The 23535-nt window shown below is 36.2% G+C and overlaps 1 protein-coding gene across 12 annotated transcripts in view; it reads left to right on the top strand.

Moving 5' to 3' along the window:
- The window catches only part of BAZ2B (bromodomain adjacent to zinc finger domain 2B), a 496556-nt gene that overhangs the window by 459893 nt on the left and 13128 nt on the right, over nt 1-23535 (top strand). For 7 of the 12 annotated variants that reach the window (XM_037849039.1, XM_037849033.1, XM_037849042.1 and 4 more), the window contains 6 exons: nt 634-696; nt 1631-1775; nt 17790-18445; nt 18881-19154; nt 19304-19495; nt 19879-20039. In XM_037849039.1, coding sequence (XP_037704967.1) covers nt 634-696; nt 1631-1775; nt 17790-18445; nt 18881-19154; nt 19304-19495; nt 19879-20039 — 1491 coding nt within the window. The remainder of the gene's footprint in view (nt 1-633; nt 697-1630; nt 1776-17789; nt 18446-18880; nt 19155-19303; nt 19496-19878; nt 20040-23535) is intronic. The other 5 variants (XM_037849040.1, XM_037849036.1, XM_037849043.1 and 2 more) reach the window with 1 other exon arrangement.

The raw sequence follows: 23535 nt of genomic DNA, 5'->3' as shown, positions 1-23535 counted from the left end.
AGTGCTGCATGGTGTATGAATGAGGTGGAAAGGGGAAGCTCAGAGTCATATATGTCACCAGAAGGAAAGTTGGAGGTCAAAAGATGGGAATGTATAAAACTGAATCCTATGGTGGGCAATGTCCATGATTAACTGTACAAATATTAGAAATCTCTTCCATGAACCAGAACAAATGTATAACAATACAATTAGAAGTTAATAATAAAGGGGCATATAGGGAAAAAATATATAACTATTGCAAACTATATACTACAGTTAGTAGTATTTCATTGTTCTTTCATAAACAGTAACAAATGTACTATACCAATACTACGAGTCAACAATTGAGGGGGGTTGGTTAGGGTTATGGGAGGATTCGAGTTTCCTTTTCTTTTTTTTTCATCTTTGGCTTTATTTCTTGTCTGGAGTAATGAAAAGTTTCTAAAAATTAAACAAAAATCAAGTGTGGTGATGGATGCACAGCTGTATGAGGGTACCAGGGGCAACTGATTGTACACTTTGGGTCTTTGGATAATTGTATGGTATGTGAACAATCTCAATAAAAATTAAAAAAAAAAAATCCAGTTAAGTAGTAATCCAAAAAAAAAAAAAAAAAAAAAACAGATATATGATACTATATTTTGTTATGCATAGGATGAAGGTGACCAAGCTGCAAGTGTTGAAGAGCTAGAAAAACAGATTGAGAAACTAAGTAAAGTAAGCACTTTTCAGATTAAAGGTGTTTTTGTTTGTTTGTTTGTTTGTTTTTCTTCTGTAGTACTTTAAAAATCAGCATTCTGTGGAATTCATTTTTCTGGTTCCTAAGTAAAAACAAGCTTCTGGTAAATAATTAAAATAAGGAGCTCTAGAAACATTCTTAAAATTAAACCGTAAATGTTTAATGCCAAAGGTAAAAGCCTACCTCTTAAGACATGATACTAAAATTAATCAGAGCCTATGGAAAAAAAGGCCTATATTCTTCAGCTCTTCATGTAAATAAAAAGTATCAATAAATGCATGATTTTGTTTCTTGGAATTAATAACTTGGAAATTTTAAGTTGAATTTCATTGTAATGGTTTCAGAATTTTATGATTCATTTTGTACTTGTATATTTGTGAATTTTATTTACATTGATTTATAAACTTATATATTTATGTACTACTCATTAAAAATTATAATTCATTAGCATTAGTGAAATTTCCAATGAATGTTTTGTCAAAAAGAGAGTTGTAAAAAATATTGTGAGGTTAATATTATGAGATGCCTGTGTACTGTATCAATGTTAGGTTCAACATAGATCTATCCCAAAATTTAGTCATATATTGCCTGGGGTTACAGCACAAGTATAAAAATAGGGAAATACAGATCTGGTCAATTACATGCTTATTATTTATTATCAAGTATAAGATATGCTTTACTATAAGATACCCGATAAAGTAAAACTTATCCTTGTAATCTGTGGAGCAAAAGTATTCCAATTATCCTTAAAATAATTGTTATTGATATCGAAGATGGGCATATAATATGCTATCTTTTCTCAGTAGTGAAATTTATCTGCTCCAAAGCCGTCATAATTGTAAAATTGTTTATAGATTAATTTTTAAAGCACTTATTACCCATAACCCAAGTATGTGAATCATTTTTTAACAGCAACAGAGTCAGTACAGAAAGAAGCTCTTCGATGCTTCTCACTCTTTACGGTCAATGATGTTTGGCCAGGATCGTTATAGACGCCGATACTGGATTCTTCCCCAGTGTGGGGGGATTTTTGTCGAAGGTATGGAGAGTGGAGAAGGTAAGAACTTTCAATCTATCACAAAGTAATATAAGAAACCATATTTTTAAAAACTCAGTTATTTCAATATATTTTGTACTTCCAAAATTAAGTCTGCCTTATGGATAAATATTGTAAAACCTAGATTCCCATTCCTTTTGAACTGTTAATGCCCTTTGCACTGATAAATATTCCTTCCCTGTCCATGATTTTTATTCTGCCACTCTTTCTGACATTAAACATGAGCTCTTCTCTTTCCTATTTAGTGGACAAAGACCTTCACCTTTATTACCCTTTATAGCTACTGCTCCATTTCTCATCCTTCCCATTGTCATACTTTCCAACATGTGCTGTATCCTTTAAGCTTTGCCACAAGCATCCATCCTAATAATACCCCTAGAGGTAATTTGCTTAGTTCGAGATCCTTTTCATAATCTTCACTCATCTTGAAGTCTTAGTCATGTTTAAAACTTGTGATCACCACTTTCTCCTTTAAACTTCTTCCTTTCTTGAAGTTTGTGATACCGCACAATCCTTGTTATTCTACCTTTAGACTATTCTTTGGTTGGCTCAGTTTCTGTTAACATTAACTAGCACAGTACACTATGTGTTTATGTGCTCAATAAATGTTCTTAAATTTTACTTTTCAAAACTCTTGTCTTGGTATTTCCATATGTTAAGTCAATACTTACAGGTTCTAGAATGTAGCTCTTACCTGTGGTGGTATATGGAGTGAAAAACTTCTGTTCAGCACATTTTTTTGAACACTAACTATATATTTCTAGTCACTGCAGGAGGTACAAGTATTTCTAGTCACTACAAGGGATACAAAGGTATATAAAATATAATGCATGCCATGAACAAGTTTACAATCCACTGGGGACAGAGCATTGGTTAATCACTTAAATAACTATGATAGAAGTTATTTAAAGCAACTTTTTTTTTGTTTTTAGCAACAGAACCCTTTTTCAATGAACATCTTATGCAGTATCTCACAAAAACAGAATAGTTCTGAATGATCTGTTTGGAGAACTCCTAGCCTTTCCGATAGACTTCTGTCCTGTACACTAGCTTCCGAATCTATGGTTGGCCCCACAGGTACTTCTAAAGAATCCTAGGACTCTGCAAATCAAAAAATAAGATCAGAGACATTAAAGGTATATAAGCAAAGTGCCTAAAAGACTAGAAGCAGGGAAAATTATATAGCCTACCTAACATGTTATCATAATTTTTGCCACACATAGCTATCTCTACCACTAGACTGAGCTCTTTGGGGACAGAGACAAATTTAGGCAAGGGAACTACACTAGCATAAATAATTTGGGAGTGAAGTATACATTGGATTGGAATAAGAGGGGGAGGAAAAAATCAGTTGTGAGACCATTCCAGGAGCCCAGTTAAAAAGTAGGGGTTCCCTAAACTCAGGTGCAAACAGGGGGAATGGGAAGACTGAAAGAGCTATCTTAAAAGCAGGATTGATATAAGAAATTATCGAGTAAGATGCAAGAATAGTGGAATCAGAGATAAATTTGATGAGTTAATCCTAATAGAAAAATTGTCATGCTTTAAACTGAATCACTGGAATCAAGAGGAGGAGGTTGTTTGGAATGAAATGAAAGTTTTAGTATAGAAATCTGTTTAAAAACAACAAGTAAGGAGGTGGGGCAAGATGGCAGCATAGGAAGTTGTGAAATTTACTTAGTCCTTTACAGCAGCTATTAAACAGCCAGGAACAACTAGTAAATAGTCTGGAACAGCTGAATGGGAGACATCTGTGATTGCACACACATTGTACACCAGTCTGGAATGGGGAAAGGGCCAAAACCACAGCATAGAACTGTAAGTAAAGCCCCCCCCAAATGGCAGGGGCTGGCACCCCTCCTCAACTGGCTCAGCAGGCTGAGTTGGAACACTTCCCTGTGGGAAAAAGAAGCAGTCTCTACTAGGAACAAGTGAAGGTACTGCAACCAAGCTTCCATCATGGTTTTAGTTAACTAATTTGGACTACTGAATATAAGCTACAGGCACAGATAAACCTGGAACAAGCAGGAAAGGAACCCTGAGGTGTCTCTCAGCAGAGAGGAGGCGGGGCTGATGGAAAAAATTAATAAAGTAAAATAAAAATAAATAAAAACAGAGGCTTTGGGAGTTGGCCAAGCTCAGAATACTAGAAAAGATCTCTGCCCCAAGAAATGGGGCCCAAAGAGCCAGGTGCCAACTCTGGCTCTTGAATGGAGAAACAGGGGGCTGGGGATTGGCTTTAAAAAAGAGATTTTTTTTCTTCCCTTTTTTTAAACTATTCTTAGTAGCTCATTAGAGAAAGCCTCAAGCATTTTCAATTATCAGTGCTGACTTAGGCAAGGGTAGAGTTAAGATAGGTCTGAGAGACAAAATAAGGAGTCAAGTGAAGGAGCTAATTCCCTAAATGACATATCTTCCCCAAGAAAAGGGGGGGGGGGGCAGGGCCCAGCTCAAGTGGCAGACCTTCAGAGAATTCAGACCCCAGGGGCTAGAGGAAAAAAAAAACAGGAACAGCTTAAGCTTGATTCTGACTGACCCTGGGTCTAAATCATGCCACTGGAAGGGACAAGGTCTGCTGAGAATTAAAGGCAAGGCATCTCTTTATGCCAGTGGAGAGCTGTAGGCTGACAAGTACCACCTACTGGGCAGGATAAGAAAAGCACAGAATCTAGAGGCCTCACAGGAAAATCTCACAACCTTTTGGGTCTCATCCTCAAGGAAACTTGATACTCATTACACTCTCCTCCTAACAAGAGCTGAAAAATTCTTATCAGTTAAACAGAAGGTATGCCAGAGGTGTAGAATAAGTTGACTGAACACCAAAGAACAGATAGAGAACAAAGCCAACCAACAAGAAACCCCTATATAAAAGAGTGAAAACAACCTCTAGATTAATCAGAAAACCAGATGCCTAGACACCAACAAAAAATTATGATTTACACCAGGAAAAAACAAAGATATGGCCCAGTCAAAGAAACAAACTGTCACTTCAAACAAGATGCAGGAATTGAAGCAACTAATTAAAGATGTTCAAACAAACATGCTAAATCAATTCAAAAATCAAATCAATGAATTGAAGGAAGATGTGGCAAAAGTGAAAAAGGCTATAAAGAAGACATTGGGTGAACATAAGGACGAATGTGAAAGTTTGAAAAAACAATTGGCAGACTTATGGGAATGAAAGCACAATAGAAGAGATGAAAAACACAATGGAGACTTGTAACAGCAGATTTGAATATGCAGAGGAAAGGATTACCAAAGTAGAGGACAGAATGTCTGACATCTGACACAAAAGAACAAATAGGGAAAGAATGGAAAAATATGTCCAGGTCCTAGGGAATTGATGACAACATGAAGCACACAAATATACGTGTCATGGGTGTCCAGGAAGGTGAAGAGAAAGGAAAAGGGACAGAAAGAATGATGGAGGAAATAATCACTCAAAATTTCCCATCCCTAATGAAAGACATAAAATTACAGATCCAAGAAGCACTGCGTACCCCAAACAGAATAGATTCCAATAGACCTACTCCAAGACAGTTACTAATCAGATTATCAAATGTCAAAGACAAAGAGAGAATCCTGAAAGCAGCAAGAGAAAAGCAATCCCATCACATACAAGGCAAGCTTGATAAGGCTATGTGTGGATTTCTGAGCAGTAGCAATGGAGGCGAGAAGGTAGTGGTATAATATATTTAAGATACTGAAATATCTTAAATATATTGGATTGGAATAATTCTATATAGAATTATAGAATTCTATATCTGGCAAAACTGTCCTTCAAAAATGAGGGGGAGTTTAAAATATTTTCAGACAAACAAACTCGGAGAGAACAAGAGGCCTGCTCTACAACAAATACTAAAGGGAGCACTACAGGCAGATAGGAAAAGACAAGAGAGAGAGGTTTGGAGAAAAGTATAGAAATGAAGACTATCAGTAAGGTAAAAAGAGAGACAGAGAAATAAAATAAATAAGATAGGGTATATAAAATCCAAAAGACAAAATGGTATACAGTAGCACAATATTGTAAGTACACTGAACAAAGCTGAGTGTGAATTGGGATGGAAGAAGGGGCATGTATGATACCAGAAGGGAAGATAGAAGATAAGGACTAGAATTGTATAACTTAGTGAAACCTTGAGTGGACAGTGATGGTGATTAAATGTACAAATATAAGAATGTTTTTACATGAAAGAAAACAAATGAATGTCAACATTGCAAGGTGTTAAAAATGGGATGGTATATGGAAAAATACAATCAATGCAAATTAGAGTCTACAGTTAACAGTAACATTATAATATAGTTCCATGAAATGTAACAAAGACAATATACAAAAGCTAAATGTTAATAAGAGTGGGATATAAGGGAGGGGCATGGAATTCTTGGTGTTATTTTTGTTTCTCCTTTTTATTTTATGTTTTTATTGTTTATTCTTCATTTTGTTTTCCTCTTTGTTCTGGTTTGCTAAAATTGCCTGAATACAAAATACCAGAAATGAATTGGCTTTTATAAAGGGAGTTTATTAGGTTACAAATTTACAGTTCTAAGAACATAAAAGTGTCCACACTAAGGCATCAACAAGAGGATACCTTCAATGAAGAAAGACCAATGGCATATGGGGTTCCTCTGTCACATGGGAAGGCACATGGGATGTCTACTGGTCCTTATCTCCCGGGCTACAGTTTCAAAATGGCTTTCTCCAACATGTCTCTGGGCATTTGCTCTCTAACCATCTCTTAAGGACTCCAATGAACTAATTAAGACCCATCTTGAATGGGCATGGTCACATTTCCTTGGAAATAATCTAATCAAAATTCCTACCCACAATTGGGTGGGACACATCTCCATGGAAACAACCTAATCGAAAGATCCCACCCACAATAAGTCTGCCCCCATAAGATTGGATTAAAAGAACATAGTCTTTCCTAGGGTACACAACAGTCTCAAACCAGTACACACTTCTTTCTTTGTGAAAGAAATGGGAATATCCTCATATAGATTGTAGTGGTGAATGCATAACTATGTGATTATACCAGGGACCACTGATTATTTACTTAGGATGAATTGTATGTTGTGTGAATAAAACTATTTAAAAAATAAACAGAAAGATACACATGCTGGAGAAAATGTGGAGAGAGGGATGTATTCACGGTTGGTAGGAAAGTAGAATGGTTCAACCCCTCTGGAGGGCAGTGTGGTGGTCCACAGGAGGCCAAGTATAGGGTTGCCATATGATCCTGCAACCCAGTTATTAGATATATACTTGGAAGAACTGAAAACAGGGACATGAATGGACATTTGCCTATTGGAATTTATGGCAGCAATATTCACGATTTGCAATGGATGGAGGTGGTCTAAGGGTATATTGACTGATGAACGGAAGGGTGAACTGTGGTGTATGCGTACAATGGAATATTGAGTGACTACAAGAAGGAATGAAGTTGTGATGCATGCAACCAGATGAATGAACCGTGGGGACACTTTGTTGAGTGAAATGAGTCGGAAACAAAAAGACTAATATTATAAAGCCTTACTAATATGGGCTGAATACAATGTGCAAACTCGGAGAATTGAATTTGAGAACATAGGTTATCAGAGGAAGGCTTATGGTAAAGTTTCCTAGATTGTAAGCTCTTGCTGCAGTCACATCTATTTCTGAGTCTTTACAGTTATCCCTAAATTCTGAGAAGCTGAGCTCTTTGTGTATAACCTGGTGGTTTTCTGGAACTTCAGGTGTCTGTGTTCTGCAGCTATGAATGTCAGTATTACTCCATATAGCAATTCTTAAGCTGAAAAAGAGATGTTGTCAATTAGAAATATGAATGAAGCTGATCTGGTTAGGATTAAGCCAAATCAGACTATAAAGGGTAAAGGACGATATTGACTGTGCTTTAAAACTTCAATTTCTGTGTGAGACCAAAGGAAGAGATGTTTATTTGGTGCAAAATTTATATTTTCTGTAGCACAGTATCTAATTTAACTTGTATGGTCAGTTTATTTGAACACCATAATTTCATGGAACCTTGACTATGGAGTGAGATCTTGTTGGTTTGTACAGGTTAGTGTGATGCCCTGATAAATCCAAGAGTAATTTGGTCAGAGAATAGAAAAAATTTGCACAGCCCCTTGAGGGACTGGGGGAAAATGTGGAAATATTAAACCTCCCCACCTGGGGAATTCCTGATATTCTTGCAAGCACTGGGGACTACCAAATTAATAGGCCAAGCCCTCAATCTTGGAGCTTGCCCTTCTGAAACATATTCCTACAAAGGAGAAGCTAAGCCTAGTTATAATTATGCCAAAGAGTCACCCCCAGAGAACCTCTTTTTTCTGCTCAGATGTGGCCTATCTCTCTAAGCCAACACTGCAGGTAAACTCACTGCCCTTTCCCCTATGTAAGACCTGACTCCCAGAGGTGTAAGTCTCCCTGGCAACATGGGACATGACTCCTGGGGTTGAGCCTGGCCGTAGCATCATGGGATTGAGAAAGCCTTCTCAGACAAAAAGGAGGAAGAGAAATGAAACAAAATAGAGTTTTAGTGACTGAGAGATTTCAAATAGAGTCAAGAGGTCATCCTGGAGGTTATTCTTATGTGTTATATAGATATCCCTTTAGCTTTTAGCATATTGGAATACTAGAAGGAAATACCTGAAACTGTTGAACTGTAAACCATTTTGAAGATGATTGTATAACTATATAGCTCTTAAAGTATGACTGTGTAATTGTGAAAACCTTGCAATTGACCCCACCTTTATCTAGTGTATGGACAAATGAGTAAGAAAATAAAGACAAAAATAAATAAATAATAGTGGAGGATAAGGGCTATGAGATGTTTTGGGTGCTCTGTTTTTATTTATTTTTTATTTTTTTGTAGTTATGAAAATGTTCAAACATTGATTGTGGTGATGAATGCACAACTATATGATGATACTGTGAATAACTGTGCACTTTGGATGAGTATCTGGTATCTCAATAAAATTGCATTAAAAAATGACAAGTAAATGCAAGTTACTTTGGGGTGTAGAGCCTTGGTAAAGCTTAAGAGCAGATAAAATCAGAGGTGTTTAGGCTAAGGCACTTTACTTTAGCTGTAATTAGAATTCCCTGGAAGATTTAAAAATAATGAGTCCTACCTCAGACCAGTTAAATATTCTTGTATGGTCATTCACCTGGGCATGTAACATTGAAGTTATTTGGGACTTCAACTTTTTACTACTGAAATCTTTATCAATAGTTTACGTCCTTGATTTCTCTATATACAACGCCTCCTCTCATTACATTCTGTTGTATCATGTCTCTTCTCAAAAACCATAAATAACTTCCTATTGGCTATAAGATGATGTAATAAATATGAATGTAACCTGGCATTTAAGACTAAATGCAAATCTCACTTCAAACTATCTTTAAGTTGTTCCCTATATGAATTTAGCTAGACCAGTATACTTACTGTTGCTCAATACATCGCTTTCCCTTCCTCTGTGCATTCTTTTGCATTCTGTGCTTTGCCAAATCATATTCACTATTACACTAACGAACTTTTTCTTTAACCCTTTAAATTTCATCCGTCTTTCTCAATCCATTTCAAATCCTAGCTCCTTCATAAACCCTTCCCCGTCTTATTTAAATTCAATTTTTTTCTATCTGTGAACTCATAAAACCAAATAATTATATCATTATTTAAGCAATAGATACACATATTATTTCCTCATATTATTTAAATCACTGGTTTAGCCACTTATCTTGTAATCCTCATATATACTTACTTCTTATTCTCTGTAGTGTTTAGCATAGTATTCTACATACTAGTCATAATCAAAATATTTTAATTAAGATATTAATAAGGTTTATAAGAATAGCTTACAGAAACAGCTATTTATTTCTTTTCTTTTAGGCCTTTCAGGTAAATAATTTGGATTGAATTTGGAGTTATTAGACCGCAGTTTCCATTCCAGGCCTACCATTTAACCTTTCTGGACCCCTGGTCTCCCTCTCTACAAAAGAATAATTTTAATACGCTCTGTATAGATTCTTTGGTTGTAATTAGGACCATGATAAATAATGGATCTAAACAAGCTATAATGTGCTATATAAATATTAATTGAAATTTATACTATTATTTATGGTCATTGAACAGTACAGGCAAAGTAGGAATAATTTTTCACCTAAAGGTTACTTTTTTCATAACTTTTTTTTTATTAATTCATTAATGGATGTGCAACTGGTATATATTGTGTTATGGAAGTTATAGAAAAAATAATGGTATAGGTTCCTTCTCTTTATCTTATATTCTTTAAAAACTCATGATTTAATCATCAGGTGTTTAACATGCACCCATATTGTGCCTTGTGCTAGGTGCTATGGAGAGACAAAAGAATTAACCTGTGCTTATCTGCAAAGTGTTCACAATCTAATTGGGAAGACATAACATATATGAAGACAAAGAATGAGAGCATATAAATTGTTGTATAATATAAGCAAATACTATGTCTGAGAAGGAAGACTGATAAAGATGAATAAGTACCAACTGGTAGAAACTACCATGAAATAAATGGATGATGAAAGTTAATACAGTATTAACTACGTATTATTCCCGTCCTCATATTTATCACTTTTTAAAGCTTCCCTAAAAGTGCAATTTGTACTGAATAAATTAAGGTTAGAGTTCACATTCATCTATTTAAAAGTTTAAATGCCCATTTTTAAAATCCCTATAAAATCTTATTATCAACTAATATAACATAGAGAAGATATCAGACCTTGAATATCTTCAGGGAAAAATGTTAATCAAATGAAATTCATGTTGTGCAAGATTCAAAGTAGCCCACACAAGTAATATACCTAGTGCCAGTAACAACAAAGTTCATTAGCGATAGTAACTAAGAGCTGAGAAGAAACAGCATACAGGATCTCTCGAGCCCCATAGTAGTTTCACAGGCGTATGCCTTGTCCAGTTGCAGACTGGACAAGCAACAAGAGCACTCCAAGAGAGAGAACCCTGCCTTCATACCACACTATATTCTTAGTCTGAGGAGGAATAGAAAACACTTTATTTCTCTAAACAGCAACATATATATCAAATGACCTCTGGGAGTCCTGCCTTGATGAAGATGGTAGAGTAAGAGGCTTCAGAGTCCATCTCCCCGATAGAAGCTTTGAACAACCAGCAAGAACTGGCAGAAACATCTTTCTCAAAGCTACAGGAAATAGTTAAAGGACTGTAGTAACAGGGCAGGCACATAATCAAGACGAAAAACTGCACCCTGTTAAAAGCAATAGGATCTCCTGGTGCCCTGGCTGGCCGCTTCTCCAACCCTCCCCAGATTGACATGAAGCCAGTCCATGATCCCAGTGTGTGCATTGCTGATCCCAGTTCTGAAGATAGCAGAGTAACCCTTGTGCACATACTGGGAGCATGTATGTCTGGCTTAATCTGTCTAGTGGTGGCCTGGGAGATTCACCATCCAAGAACTTGCCCTATGTGAAGAAGGTGGCTCACGGAACTCTCGTACTAAAAACTGTGACAGAGCAATCAAGTTGTGCTGCCTGGAGGAATGGATTACTTGTTAAGGGATATAAAGTGCAGCTCCCTGGATGGAGAGGAAAATGTTTCCCAGAAAAGAGGGGACATTTATATCCATGTAAATGGAGGAATTCCTAAGACTACAGGTTCATGCCACCATAAGAAGACCCTTGTGGAGAAAGGATCAGGGCAGGACCCTATTCTCCAAACTCTTTGTATTGATAAGTCCTGAAGAACACTCAGAGAGATCAATCTGCAAAGATTGGGAAAGGTGTTTTCTTTTTCTTTTTGCTTTTTTGTTGTTGTTCAGCTCTTGACATTCAAGGAAGGCTGTCATAAAATTAACTGGATACAAATCTAAGGAACAGAAACATCAAAGTCTAAATTCAAACAATAACACATTAAAATATTAAAATGTCCAGGTTTCAACAAAAGATTACAAAAAATAAAAAGAGAAAATTAAGTCATTAGAAACCATTAATGAGGGGGACCAGACCTGGGATATTCCAGACAAAGACTAAAAAATCTTCATAATTATGATGAAAGAGCTAAAGGGAAACATGGACAAATAGACCAAGGCTAAAGGAACTCAGGAAAATGATAGATGAACACAAAGAGATTTTTGACAGAGAGATGGAAATTATGAAAAGGAACCAAACGGGGCTGAAGACTACAGTAACAGCAATTAAAAACTTCCGAGGGGTATTCAATAACAGATTGGAGCTGGCAGAAGAAAGAATCAGTGAACTTGAAGATAAGACAATTGAAACCATACAATCTGAGGAGTAAATGGAAGAAAGAATTTTAAAAAGTGAACAGAGCCTCAGGAACCTATGGGATACCATCAAGCATACCAACATATTCTCATTTTGGGAGTCCCAAAAGGAGAAGAAAGAAAGTGGGAGAGAGACTATTCAAAGAAATAATGGCTGTAAATTTCCCAAATTTAATGAAAGACATAGGTATACACATCCAAGATATGTGTAGAACCTAGCTCTTGCACTGTATGCTTCTGAATTTCCTCCTGCTGATGTTTCTGCTCTGCCTCAGTAACTGGCTTCACATCCAGAAGACCCAGTTGCCTCATTTGTTATTAAAAAAAAAAAAAAAAAAGTGAAAGTTTACCCTGCTTTCCCTTCTAAAGGGACTGCTATCTCCTCTTCTAGTTCACCGCCCCCTTAAAACTCATGAAAATCTCTAAGGTGCTTAGGAGAAGGGACAGAGTGGAATTTCAAACAATCTTATCACTACTAATCTCCCTTTTTAGTGTTCCACTCTAGGGCCTCTGCCATCCTCAGGCACAGCTACTAAGACCAGTCATGAATTACCAACTGCCCCAAGGAGGAATTTTTTCAACCTGGCGCCCCTCTCTTCAAAAAAGCCATGATGTCAAGACTCTGTTGGGCACCAAATGTTATACAGGAAGCATAGTAACCCAAACCACTAATGATGCACATGATACTAATCACAATGATTATTAGTAAGGGGTAATTTACGTGCAGAGAAGTAACCATACACAGGCTCTTCTGAGCCGTCATGATTGTTCCACAGGACATGGGCATGCAACAAGAACACTCCAAGAGACAACATACTATACCACACACATTTATGTGTTAATCTGAGAAAGGTAGAAAGCACTTAGTTTCCCTAAGTAACAATGAAGATATCAAGGGTCAGGCTTAGGATCAGTGATAGAAGGTATGCGTACTGAGGGCCATCGTCTGTGTACTGAGCACCCTGAGAACAATGCTGATGTGCAAAGGGGGTTGAGGTTTTCAGGAACCAGATTATACAGAGTGTTGTAAATCTTGATTAGGAGTTTGGGTTTTGTTCTAAGTTGCAGAAAAGCAAATAATAGTATTCCATTTATGTAGTAGTTCATAGGAATTTGAAGTTCACAAAGGCGAAATACCAATAAATCTAGGAAAACATATTTAACATTACCAATGTTCAAGAAAAAAATGCAGATTTACTTTTTCAACTCTCAGCTACTGGCCAGAAAAATTAATATGTTAATATTAATTTGTTGAGGGTTCTGCCAGTTTGAATATATTGTGTCCCCCAAATGCCATTATCTTTGATGTAATCTTGTGTGGGCAGATGTTATCAGTGTTGATTAGATTGTAATTCTTTGAGTGTTCCTGTGGAGATGTGCCCCACCCAACTGTGGGTGATGACTCTAATTGGATAATTTCCATGGAGTGTTGACCCACCCACTGGGTGGACCTTGATCAGTGGAGCCATAGAAATGAGCTGACGGGCAGAGGGAACTCAGTGCAGCTATGAGTGACAGTTTGCAGAGGAGCTACAGCCAAGAGGGTCACTTTGAAGAATGCACAGGAACTAAGAGAGGAGCTGCAGATAATGGGACAGTTTGAAGACAGCGGTTGAAAGCAGACTTTTGCTCCGGAGAAGCTGTGAGAGGAAAAATGCCCCAAGAGCAACTAAGAGTGACATTTTTGAGGAACTGCAGCCTAGGGAGGAACGTCCTGGGAGAAAGCCATTTTGAGACCAGAACTTTGGAGGAGACGCCAGCCACGTGCCTTCCCAGCTAACAGAGGTTTTCCGGATGCCATTGGCCATCCTCCAGTGAAGGTACCCAATTGCTGATGTGTTACCTTGGACACTTTATGCCTTAAGACTGTAACTGTATAACCACATAAAACCCCTTTTATAAAAGCCAATCCGTTTCTGGTGTTTTGCATTCTGACAGCATTAGCAAACTAAAACAAGGGTGCAGGCAAACAGGTACTCTTAATGTATTTCTGGTGTGGGTGTATTGTCATTCAGATTTTCAAGAAGGCAGTTTGTCAGTATAATTCAAAAACTGAAAAGTACATCTTAGGACTCAATAGTTTATTTCTAGGAATTTATCCTAAAAAAGTGAATCAGATATCCATATCCAAAAGAATGAAAGAGGACCCCTACCTCACCCCCTACACAAAAATTAACTCAAAATGGACCAAAGATCTCAATATAAAAGAAAGTACCATAAAACTCCTAGAACATAATGTAGGAAAACATCTTCAAGACCTTGTATTAGGCGGCCACTTCCTAGACTTTACACCCAAAGCACAAGCAACAAAAGAGAAAATAGATAAATGGGAACTCCTCAAGCTTAGAAGTTTCTGCACCTCAAAGGAATTTCTCAAAAAGGTAAAGAGGCAGCCAACTCAATGGGAAAAAATTTTTGGAAACCATGTATCTGACAAAAGACTGATATCTTGCATATATAAAGAAATCCTACAACTCAATGACAATAGTACAGTCGGCCCAATTATAAAATGGGCAAAAGATATGAAAAGACAGTTCTCTGAAGAGGAAATACAAATGGCCAAGAAACACATGAAAAAATGTTCAGCTTCACTAGCTATTAGAGAGATGCAAATTAAGACCACAATGAGATACCATCTAACACCGGTTAGAATGGCTGCCATTAAACAAACAGGAAACTACAAATGCTGGAGGGGATGTGGAGAAATTGGAACTCTTATTCACTGTTGGTGGGACTGTATAATGGTTCAGCCACTCTGGAAGTCAGTCTGGCAGTTCCTTAGAAAACTAGATATAGAGTTACCATTCGATCCAGCGATTGCACTTCTCGGTATATACCCGGAAGATCAGAAAGCAGTGACACGAACAGATATCTGCACGCCAATGTTCATAGCAGCATTATTCACAATTGCCAAGAGATGGAAACAACCCAAATGTCCTTCAACAGATGAGTGGATAAATAAAATGTGGTATATACACACGATGGAATACTACACGGCAGTAAGAAGGAACGATCTCGTGAAACATATGACAACATGGATGAACCTTGAAGACATAATGCTGAGCGAAATAAGCCAGGCACAAAAAGAGAAATATTATATGCTACCACTAATGTGAACTTTGAAAAATATAAAACAAATGGCTTATAATGTAGAATGTAGGGGAACTAGCAATAGAGAGCAATTAAGGAAGGGGGAACAATAATCCAAGAAGAACAGATAAGCTATTTAACGTTCTGGGGATGCCCAGGAATGACTATGGTCTGTTAATTTCTGATGGATATAGTAGGAGCAAGTTCACAGAAATGTTGCTATATTAGGTAACTTTCTTGGGGTAAAGTAGGAACATGTTGGAAGTTAAGCAGTTATCTTAGGTTAGTTGTCTTTTTCTTACTCCGTTGTTATGGTCTGTTTGAAATGTTCTTTTATTGTATGTTTGTTTTCTTTTTAACTTTTTTTCATACAGTTGATTTAAAAAAGAAGGGAAAGTTAAAAAAAAAAAGAAAGAAAAGAAAAACAAGGAAAAAAAAAAGATGTAGTGCCCCCTTGAGGAGCCTGTGGAGAATGCAGGGGTATTCGCCTACCCCACCTCCATGGTTGCTAACATGACCACAGACATAGGGGACTGGTGGGTTGATGGGTTGAGCCCTCTACCACAGGTTTTACCCTTGGGAAGACGGTTGCTGCAAAGGAGAGGCTAGGCCTCCCTATGGTTGTGCCTAAGAGCCTCCTCCCGAATGCCTCTTTGTTGCTCAGATGTGGCCCTGTCTCTCTAGCTAAGCCAACTTGAAAGGTGAAATCACTGTCCTCCCCCCTACGTGGGATCAGACACCCAGGGGAGTGAATCTCCCTGGCAACGTGGAATATGACTCCCGGGGAGGAATGTAGACCTGGCATCGTGGGACGGAGAACATCTTCTTGACCAAAAGGGGGATGTGAAAGGAAATGAAATAAGCTTCAGTGGCAGAGAGAATCCAAAAGGAGCCGAGAGGTCACTCTGGTGGGCACTCTTATGCACACTTTAGACAACCCTTTTTAGGTTCTAAAGAATTGGGGTAGCTGGTGGTGGATACCTGAAACTATCAAACTACAACCCAGAACCCATGAATCTCGAAGACAGTTGTATAAAAATGTAGCTTATGAGGGGTGACAATGGGATTGGGAAAGCCATAAGGACCACACTCCACTTTGTCTAGTTTATGGATGGATGAGTAGAAAAATAGGGGAAGGAAACAAACAGACAAAGGTACCCAGTGTTCTTTTTTACTTCAATTGCTCTTTTTCACTCTAATTATTATTCTTGTTATTTTTGTGTGTGTGCTAATGAAGGTGTCAGGGATTGATTTGGGTGATGAATGTACCACTATGTAATGGTACTGTAAACAATCGAAAGTACGATTTGTTTTGTATGACTGCGTGGTATGTGAATATATCTCAATAAAATGAAGATTAAAAAAAAAAAAGAGAGAGAGAGATAATGGTGACAGAAATAGAAAAAAAAAAAAAAAAAAGTGAATCAGATAAAAAAGTCCAAAGACGCAAATAACAGAAACATTCATCATCTACAGCATTGCTTATAATAGTGAATAATTGGGCCCTACTAATGCTCATTTTTCCAGTTTGCTAAAACCACTGGAATGCAAAATACCAGAAATGGATTGGCTTTTACAATGGTTTATTAGTTCACAAATTTACAGTTCTAAGGCCATGAAAATGTCCCAATTAAGGCATCAAGAGTAAGATTCCTTCTCTGAGGAAAGGCCGATGGCGTCTGGGGTTCCTCTGTGGCATAGGAAGGCACATAGCCGGGTTTGCTGGGCCTCTCCTAGGGTTAGCTTCTGGTTTCAGTGGCTTTTCCCAAAATGTCTCTGGGCTTCTGTCATAGCTTCTCTCTCTCAGATCCTGTGCTTCCTTGCTTGTTTCTCAGGGCATTTCCCTCTAACATCTCTGAGTCCTCCCTTAGCTTCTCTGGGGCATACTCTGGATATCATCTCTTAGCTCTCTCCTGGTCCTGTTTTCAACAGCTGTCTCCAAAATGTCTCTGATGTTTTTTCTCTAAGTGTCTCTGAGCTCTCTAAAGGACTCCAGTAAACTAATTAAGACCAACCTTTAATGGGCAGAATCACATCTCCAAGGAAATAATCTATTCAGAAGACCCCACCAATAATAGGTCTGCCCCCACAAGATTGGATTAAAAGAGCATGGCTTTTGTGGGGTACATAACAGATTCAAACCAGCACACCCATCAATAGAAGAATATATATTCCATTGACTACTTTGTAGCCATTAAAATTTATGATGTAATTGTATATTTATTGAAATGTAAAGATGTTCACAAAGTATAATTTAGTAAAGCATGTAGGTTAGAATAATATGTGTGTAAGAAGATTCCCTTTTTTTTAATTGTATAGGTTTAAGTATATGTATATGTGTGCATAGAGAACTAAAAGAATTTATATAAAAATGTGAATAGTAATTTTTGTTGTGTAGTAGGGCTTTGAATACTTTTTATGTTTTTTTATATTTTAATTTTTAATGAATGTACATTAATTTTCCAATGAGAGAAAGTCTAAACAATAAAAAAAAATAGAGCATAATTAGGTAATCTAGAAAAGTACACTAAAGTATGCATATAATTTGATAAATAGTTATAAAATATAATTAAACAGTAGTGGTTTCTTCTGGACTAACTTGTCTTCATAATACTTTTCAATTTGTAGGACTAGAAGAAATTGCAAAAGAAAAAGAAAAATTAAAAAAGGCAGAAAGCATCCAGGTCAAAGAAGAAATGTTTGTGACTTCCGGGGACACTTTAAATTTTTTAAATAAAGATCATTGTGAACAAAAGGAAGATCTTAAAGAAAAAGATAACACCAATCTATTTCTTCAGAAACCTGGCTCTTTTTCCAAATTAAGCAAGCTTTTAGAAGTAGCTAAGATGCCTCCTGAGTCAGATGTTGTGACCTCCAAACCAAATGGCAGTGCAAATGGGTGCACATTGTCTTATCAAAACAGTGGTAAACATTCACTAGGCAGCCTTCAATCAACACCAACACAAAGCAATGCAGAAAAGACAGACTCTAATAATCTGTTTAATGCTGGTTTAAGTAGTCCAGGGAAGTTCTACAGTCCTCTCCCCAATGACCAGTTGTTAAAAACACTGACTGAAAAGAATAGGCAGTGGTTTAGCCTTTTGCCAAGAACACCTTGTGATGACACTTCACTTACCCATGCTGATATGTCAACTACTTCTTTAGTGGCTCCTCCCTCTCAGCCACCATCTGAGTCACCTTCACCTGCCCCAGCTCCTCTTCTTGGATCATCTTCTGCTCAGAATCCTGTTGGCCTAAATCCATTTGGTTTATCACCTCTTCAGGTTGGTATGACTAACTGGGATTCATTTTTATATTGCTTTAACTAATCTTTGACTCCCCAAAGATTTTCCTTTGAGGTGGAATCAGTTGAATAGTTATAATAAAATCCCTACCACTGAAAAGAATTAAATTTCTATCACCAAGCTTTATCAGAACTACTGATTTCTATATGTCTAAACCTAAGGCATTTGCTTATTTTAATGCTTTTCAGCTTATTGCTGTTACAGAATATCTAAAAGGAAAATTACTTTGGGGTACAAATAGGAACATGGAAAGTAATATTGTTGTTTCTGTTGTATTTAGTTTTCCTCTAACTGTGATAAGCAAAAGAATATATTTCCAGAATTTGAAAAATTTCAAATACTAAACATTTTTCCAAACTTAGATTATTTTGCTGTTACGTGTTTTTTTACTTTGTTTTGTTTTGCTTTTGGCAGATGAAAAGTGGTGTATCTATGATGGGACTTCAGTTTTGTGGGTGGCCCACAAGTGTGCTTACTTCCAATATTCCATTTACGTCACCTTTACCTAGTCTAGGATCAGGGATGGGATTATCAGAAAGAAACGGCAGTTCATTCTTGACTCCCAATATTACCTCAAGTAAGAGTGAATTTCCAGTACCACAAAATGAAAAGGTCTCTTCAGCTCAACCTGCGGCTGTTGAAGTAGCAAAACCGGTAGATTTTCCTAGTCCAAAACCTATTCCAGAAGGTAGGTCCATTTAGATGCTTAAAGCCCCTCACTGTATTTCATTATTATGGATTCCTATATTATAACTGAATCTTTGATAATTTTATATGTAGTTAATAAGTCTTTTGATTTTATATGTAGTTAATAAGTCATTAATTTCATATTCAAAGTGTTTGTAGAAGATCAACATATGTATCTTGATTTAGAAATGCAGTTTGGTTGGTGGAGAATTATTGACCCAGAGGACCTAAAAGCTTTGCTCAAAGTGCTCCATCTCAGAGGAATAAGAGAAAAGGCATTACAAAAACAAATCCAGAAACACTTGGATTATATTACTCAAGCCTGTGTCAAGAATAAGGATGGTATGTACCTAAAAGAGATGTCTGCTCTCTTGCTTAGTAATAAAATAATTAATTCCTTTAGCTAAAAACTTAGTTTAGTATGTCTTTATTATTTATTACTAATAGACATTTTTCCTATTTTGCTCAGCAGTAACTATTTGTATTTCTTAAATTGCTACTACTTTCTTATATTTTTTTACACTCACAGACATAGTTTTATATTTCTTAAAAAGAATATTCATACTTTTAAGAGTAGGTTGCCTGCATTTCTCAAATGACACATCTGTGTGAGTTAAGTTAAAGATATATATTACCTCTGGAATTATATTCTCTTTCTGGAAGAAATCAGTAAGGGGAAAACTTAATAAAGTAGATTGAAAAAGTTAATTTATTTTCAAATATAGTTGCTATTATTGAATTACATGAAAATGAAGAAAACCAAATAACTCGAGATATTGTGGAGAACTGGTCAGTAGAAGAACAAGCGATGGAAATGGATTTGAGTATTCTTCAACAGGTAGAAGATCTAGAAAGGAGAGTTGCATCAGCAAGTTTACAAGTGAAGGTAAAATTGACTTAGAATAAAATCTGTTTTTAGGATAATGAAAGGGAACTAATATTTATTGCATGCCTACTGTATGTCAGGTACTGAGCTAAATGTTTTTAAGTTTTATCCCATTTAATTCTCAAAACCATCCTGAATTAATTTCCCTCATTTTACAGGTAAGAAACCAGGCTCAGAGTAAGTAAACTGCCCATGGTCATATAGTAAGTGGCTAACTGTGGATTTAAACAAGTCTGTCAGACTCCAGAGCCCATGTTCTTTTTACTTCTTTAATGTTCTTTATTGCTTCCCTAATGGCATTCAAAAATATCATTTCTGGTATGCAGTCCTTTACCACAAGCGGAATTTTACAATTTTCCCCATGATAAACATAATAATGCAGTACAAATTCCATCAAACTCCTGCTGTAGTATTTCATATAGGACCAGAAACTCCCTTGTGGGCAATCCATGTATATTAGTCTAGATTCTTCAATGAAACAGAACCGACAGGGAATACATATGCGCACGCACGTGTGTGTATAAATATTATGAGGCTTATTATAGGAATTTGCCCACATGACCACGGATATCGACATGTCCGAATTCTACAGGGCAGACTGCAAATTGGGAACTCCAGAGGTTTCAATGAATTCCCCAGGAGAAGCTGGCTGGCTGAAGCAGAGATAGAAATTCTTCTTTCTGACTGCTGAAATCATCAGTTCTCTCTTTAAGGACTTCACCTGATGGGATGAGACTTTTCTTATTTCTGAATGCAGTCTCCTTAGTCAGTTGTAGATGTAATTAGCCATAGATGCAATAAACTGACTAATGATTTAAATCCAGGAAATACTCTCACAGTAACAATCAGGCCAGTGTTTGCTTTGACCAAACTACTAGACACTATAACCTAGCCAAGCTGACACTTGAACTTAACCATTACACCACGTTATATGTCAGACTTACTCTATGTAATTTAAATTTAGAGAATAACATAGATATATCCAAATGTATGTTATATTAGGAGTCACACACCAGTTCACCCACACACCCTGTATATGTGTAATGTTTTATTATTTCTCTACCAGGAACTACCATGTCACAAGTAATGATCAGAATTGGTTTCCAATGGACTGACAAAAGGAAAGAGAGATGGGAATAAAGTTTTTTTTTTTAACTGATATATGGTGGTATCTCTGAGAATAAATAGATGGATGACAAATAAGCATGAAAGGGAAAGACAACTGCAAAGTTTAGGAAATTTAGTCCCCATGTATTCAGGATGATAAATTTATGGCATCATACCATCTTATCCAATAATTAGTTTATTGTTGACACTTGGAAACTTTTGAGGAGCTCCAAAAAAGGCAGTTTTCCAGAGCTAATGAAATATCTCTTTCTTGCCAGAAACATAATTACCATCTTTGGGAAGTAAAAATTTATCATTTGCTGAGCCTATCGTACTAGCAAACTATGTGTGTCTTCCTCCTGGTACTATAATACAATTTTAAAATGCCTCATTTATCTGGCATTTTCAACAAATGAACTCTTCCACACAAGTTAATTTTCTGAAGAAATGAAAAGTATTTCATTTAGTGCTATAATTTTTATGATGTTTTTGGATCTCTTATGTTACATATTTTACTGCCTTCTTGATTTGAGAATAAAGAATATAATTTAAATTATTTTCATGGCATAGGAACATCAGTTTGAAGACCAATTATTAGGCAATGATTCCTTCAGGAGATGTGAAGAAGTTTTACCCCTACACTAAATGAACCTAAAATGCTTTGTTTTTAAACTGTTATATCTGCTTTCTGTAGTCTGTCTTTGTCTTCTCATACGGTCAGTTGTTAATACTTGGCTGGTTTAAATTTGATTGGTTCTAGTAGTCCTATTTTCCTCCAACTTGTGGTCACCAATTCTTATTGGCTATAGGCTGGGAAAACATATTGTCAAGCTTTTATAAAAGTATGTATAAAGTCAGAACGTGAGTCTGATACATTTTCCTAGTGACATAAACAGATTTTGTTACATTAACCTTATCACAGTGATGGCCACTAACATGTTCTTAGCTGTGTTCTCAGTAGCCAAGTGGGATTTTTTTTTTTTTTTTTACTAATTATTCCATATTATTTAAAGAATTGAATTGCAATCATATTAGTTTTGAAGAAGAGTCAAAACACAAGTGATGAAAATAACAAAATATTAATAATTTTAACCATCTGTAGAGGATTTAATGATTATTTTTCCTTAAAAAGATAATAGTTATTTTTAACCTGGGAAACAAGCCATTGTGAACAGACATTAAGCAGACAGCCTAGGACTACTTATGTACATTTATTTCTGCTTTTAATACTGCTAATAATTTGGAAGTTCTTTTCTTATATTGTAAGATATTTGTGAGTCCCTAGTCCTAGTTTTGTTCCTGAGAGTTTACAAAAAATCTAATCATTCTTTCAGCTCCTTGAAAGACAGCTCCTTTTTCTCTTTTTAAGTGTTCTCTTTTTCCAAGCTAAACCTTATTAATTCTTTCAACCGTTGGTCCTGTGAAATTATTTCCCGGTCCATGATTCCCTTCTGGATAACAACCAATGTCAAGACCTCTCCTAAAATGTTGTACTCATAAATGTACATAAAAATGTCTGAATCTGTACATCAAATTTTACTTTCTTTCATCTGGCACTACTAGCTTTTTAGCATCCTCATCATATTGTTGCTTCACTGAGTATGTACTATAACAAAAATCCCTGGATCCCTTTCAAAGTGCTCTTAAGCAAGGTCTATCACATGGTATTTCTGTGATGAGTTGCTTAAACTTCAAAGCTGAAATTTGCATGTATCATTAATAAATTTTTATTAAATTCTTTGCTGTACATTTTTCCAGCTCTTGGAACTATTTTTATCTTAATCCTGTATCTACAATATTAAACTTCCTTTTTATATTTAAGTCACCTGAAGATTTACTAGTTGTCAACCAGGTTATTCATAAATGTATTAACAGGACAAGCCAAATATATCTTTGCCAAGTTGACAAGCTCTATTAATTACCATTCTTTGGATACAGTTTTCAACCATCTAGATTTCTCTAACTCAAGTCCTCATTTTTTTTTTTAAGTTGTCAGTTACATTCCAGAAATAAAAATGTGCTAAGTTCACAGAGTCTCTTGATTTAGCAGTTTAGTGTCCTTTTCAAAATATAGGAATGAGGTTCATTTGACATGACTTTTACCTAATGCATTTATTCGCACTACTCATAATTCCACTCTCCCTTTCTAAATATAAATGTTCTTCTGAGTTAAAGGGGAAAAACTGATCCTAATATGCAAGTGTATTAAATAATTATCTCTAAAGAGATTTAATAAAAAGGATGATATTCACTCTGTTCTTCATTTAATACACATTTACTGAGTACTATTTCTACATCAGATAGTGGGCACCACAAAAGTGAATAAAATGTGGTTCCTGTTCTCAGAAAGCCTGACATATATTAGGAGAGGTAAAATATATGTACACAT

The sequence above is a fragment of the Choloepus didactylus genome, chromosome 9, assembly GCF_015220235.1.
Source record: "Choloepus didactylus isolate mChoDid1 chromosome 9, mChoDid1.pri, whole genome shotgun sequence".
Lineage (NCBI taxonomy): Eukaryota > Metazoa > Chordata > Mammalia > Pilosa > Megalonychidae > Choloepus > Choloepus didactylus.
Note: the sequence above shows the minus strand (reverse complement) of the source record. Positions and strands in the feature narration are given on the sequence as shown.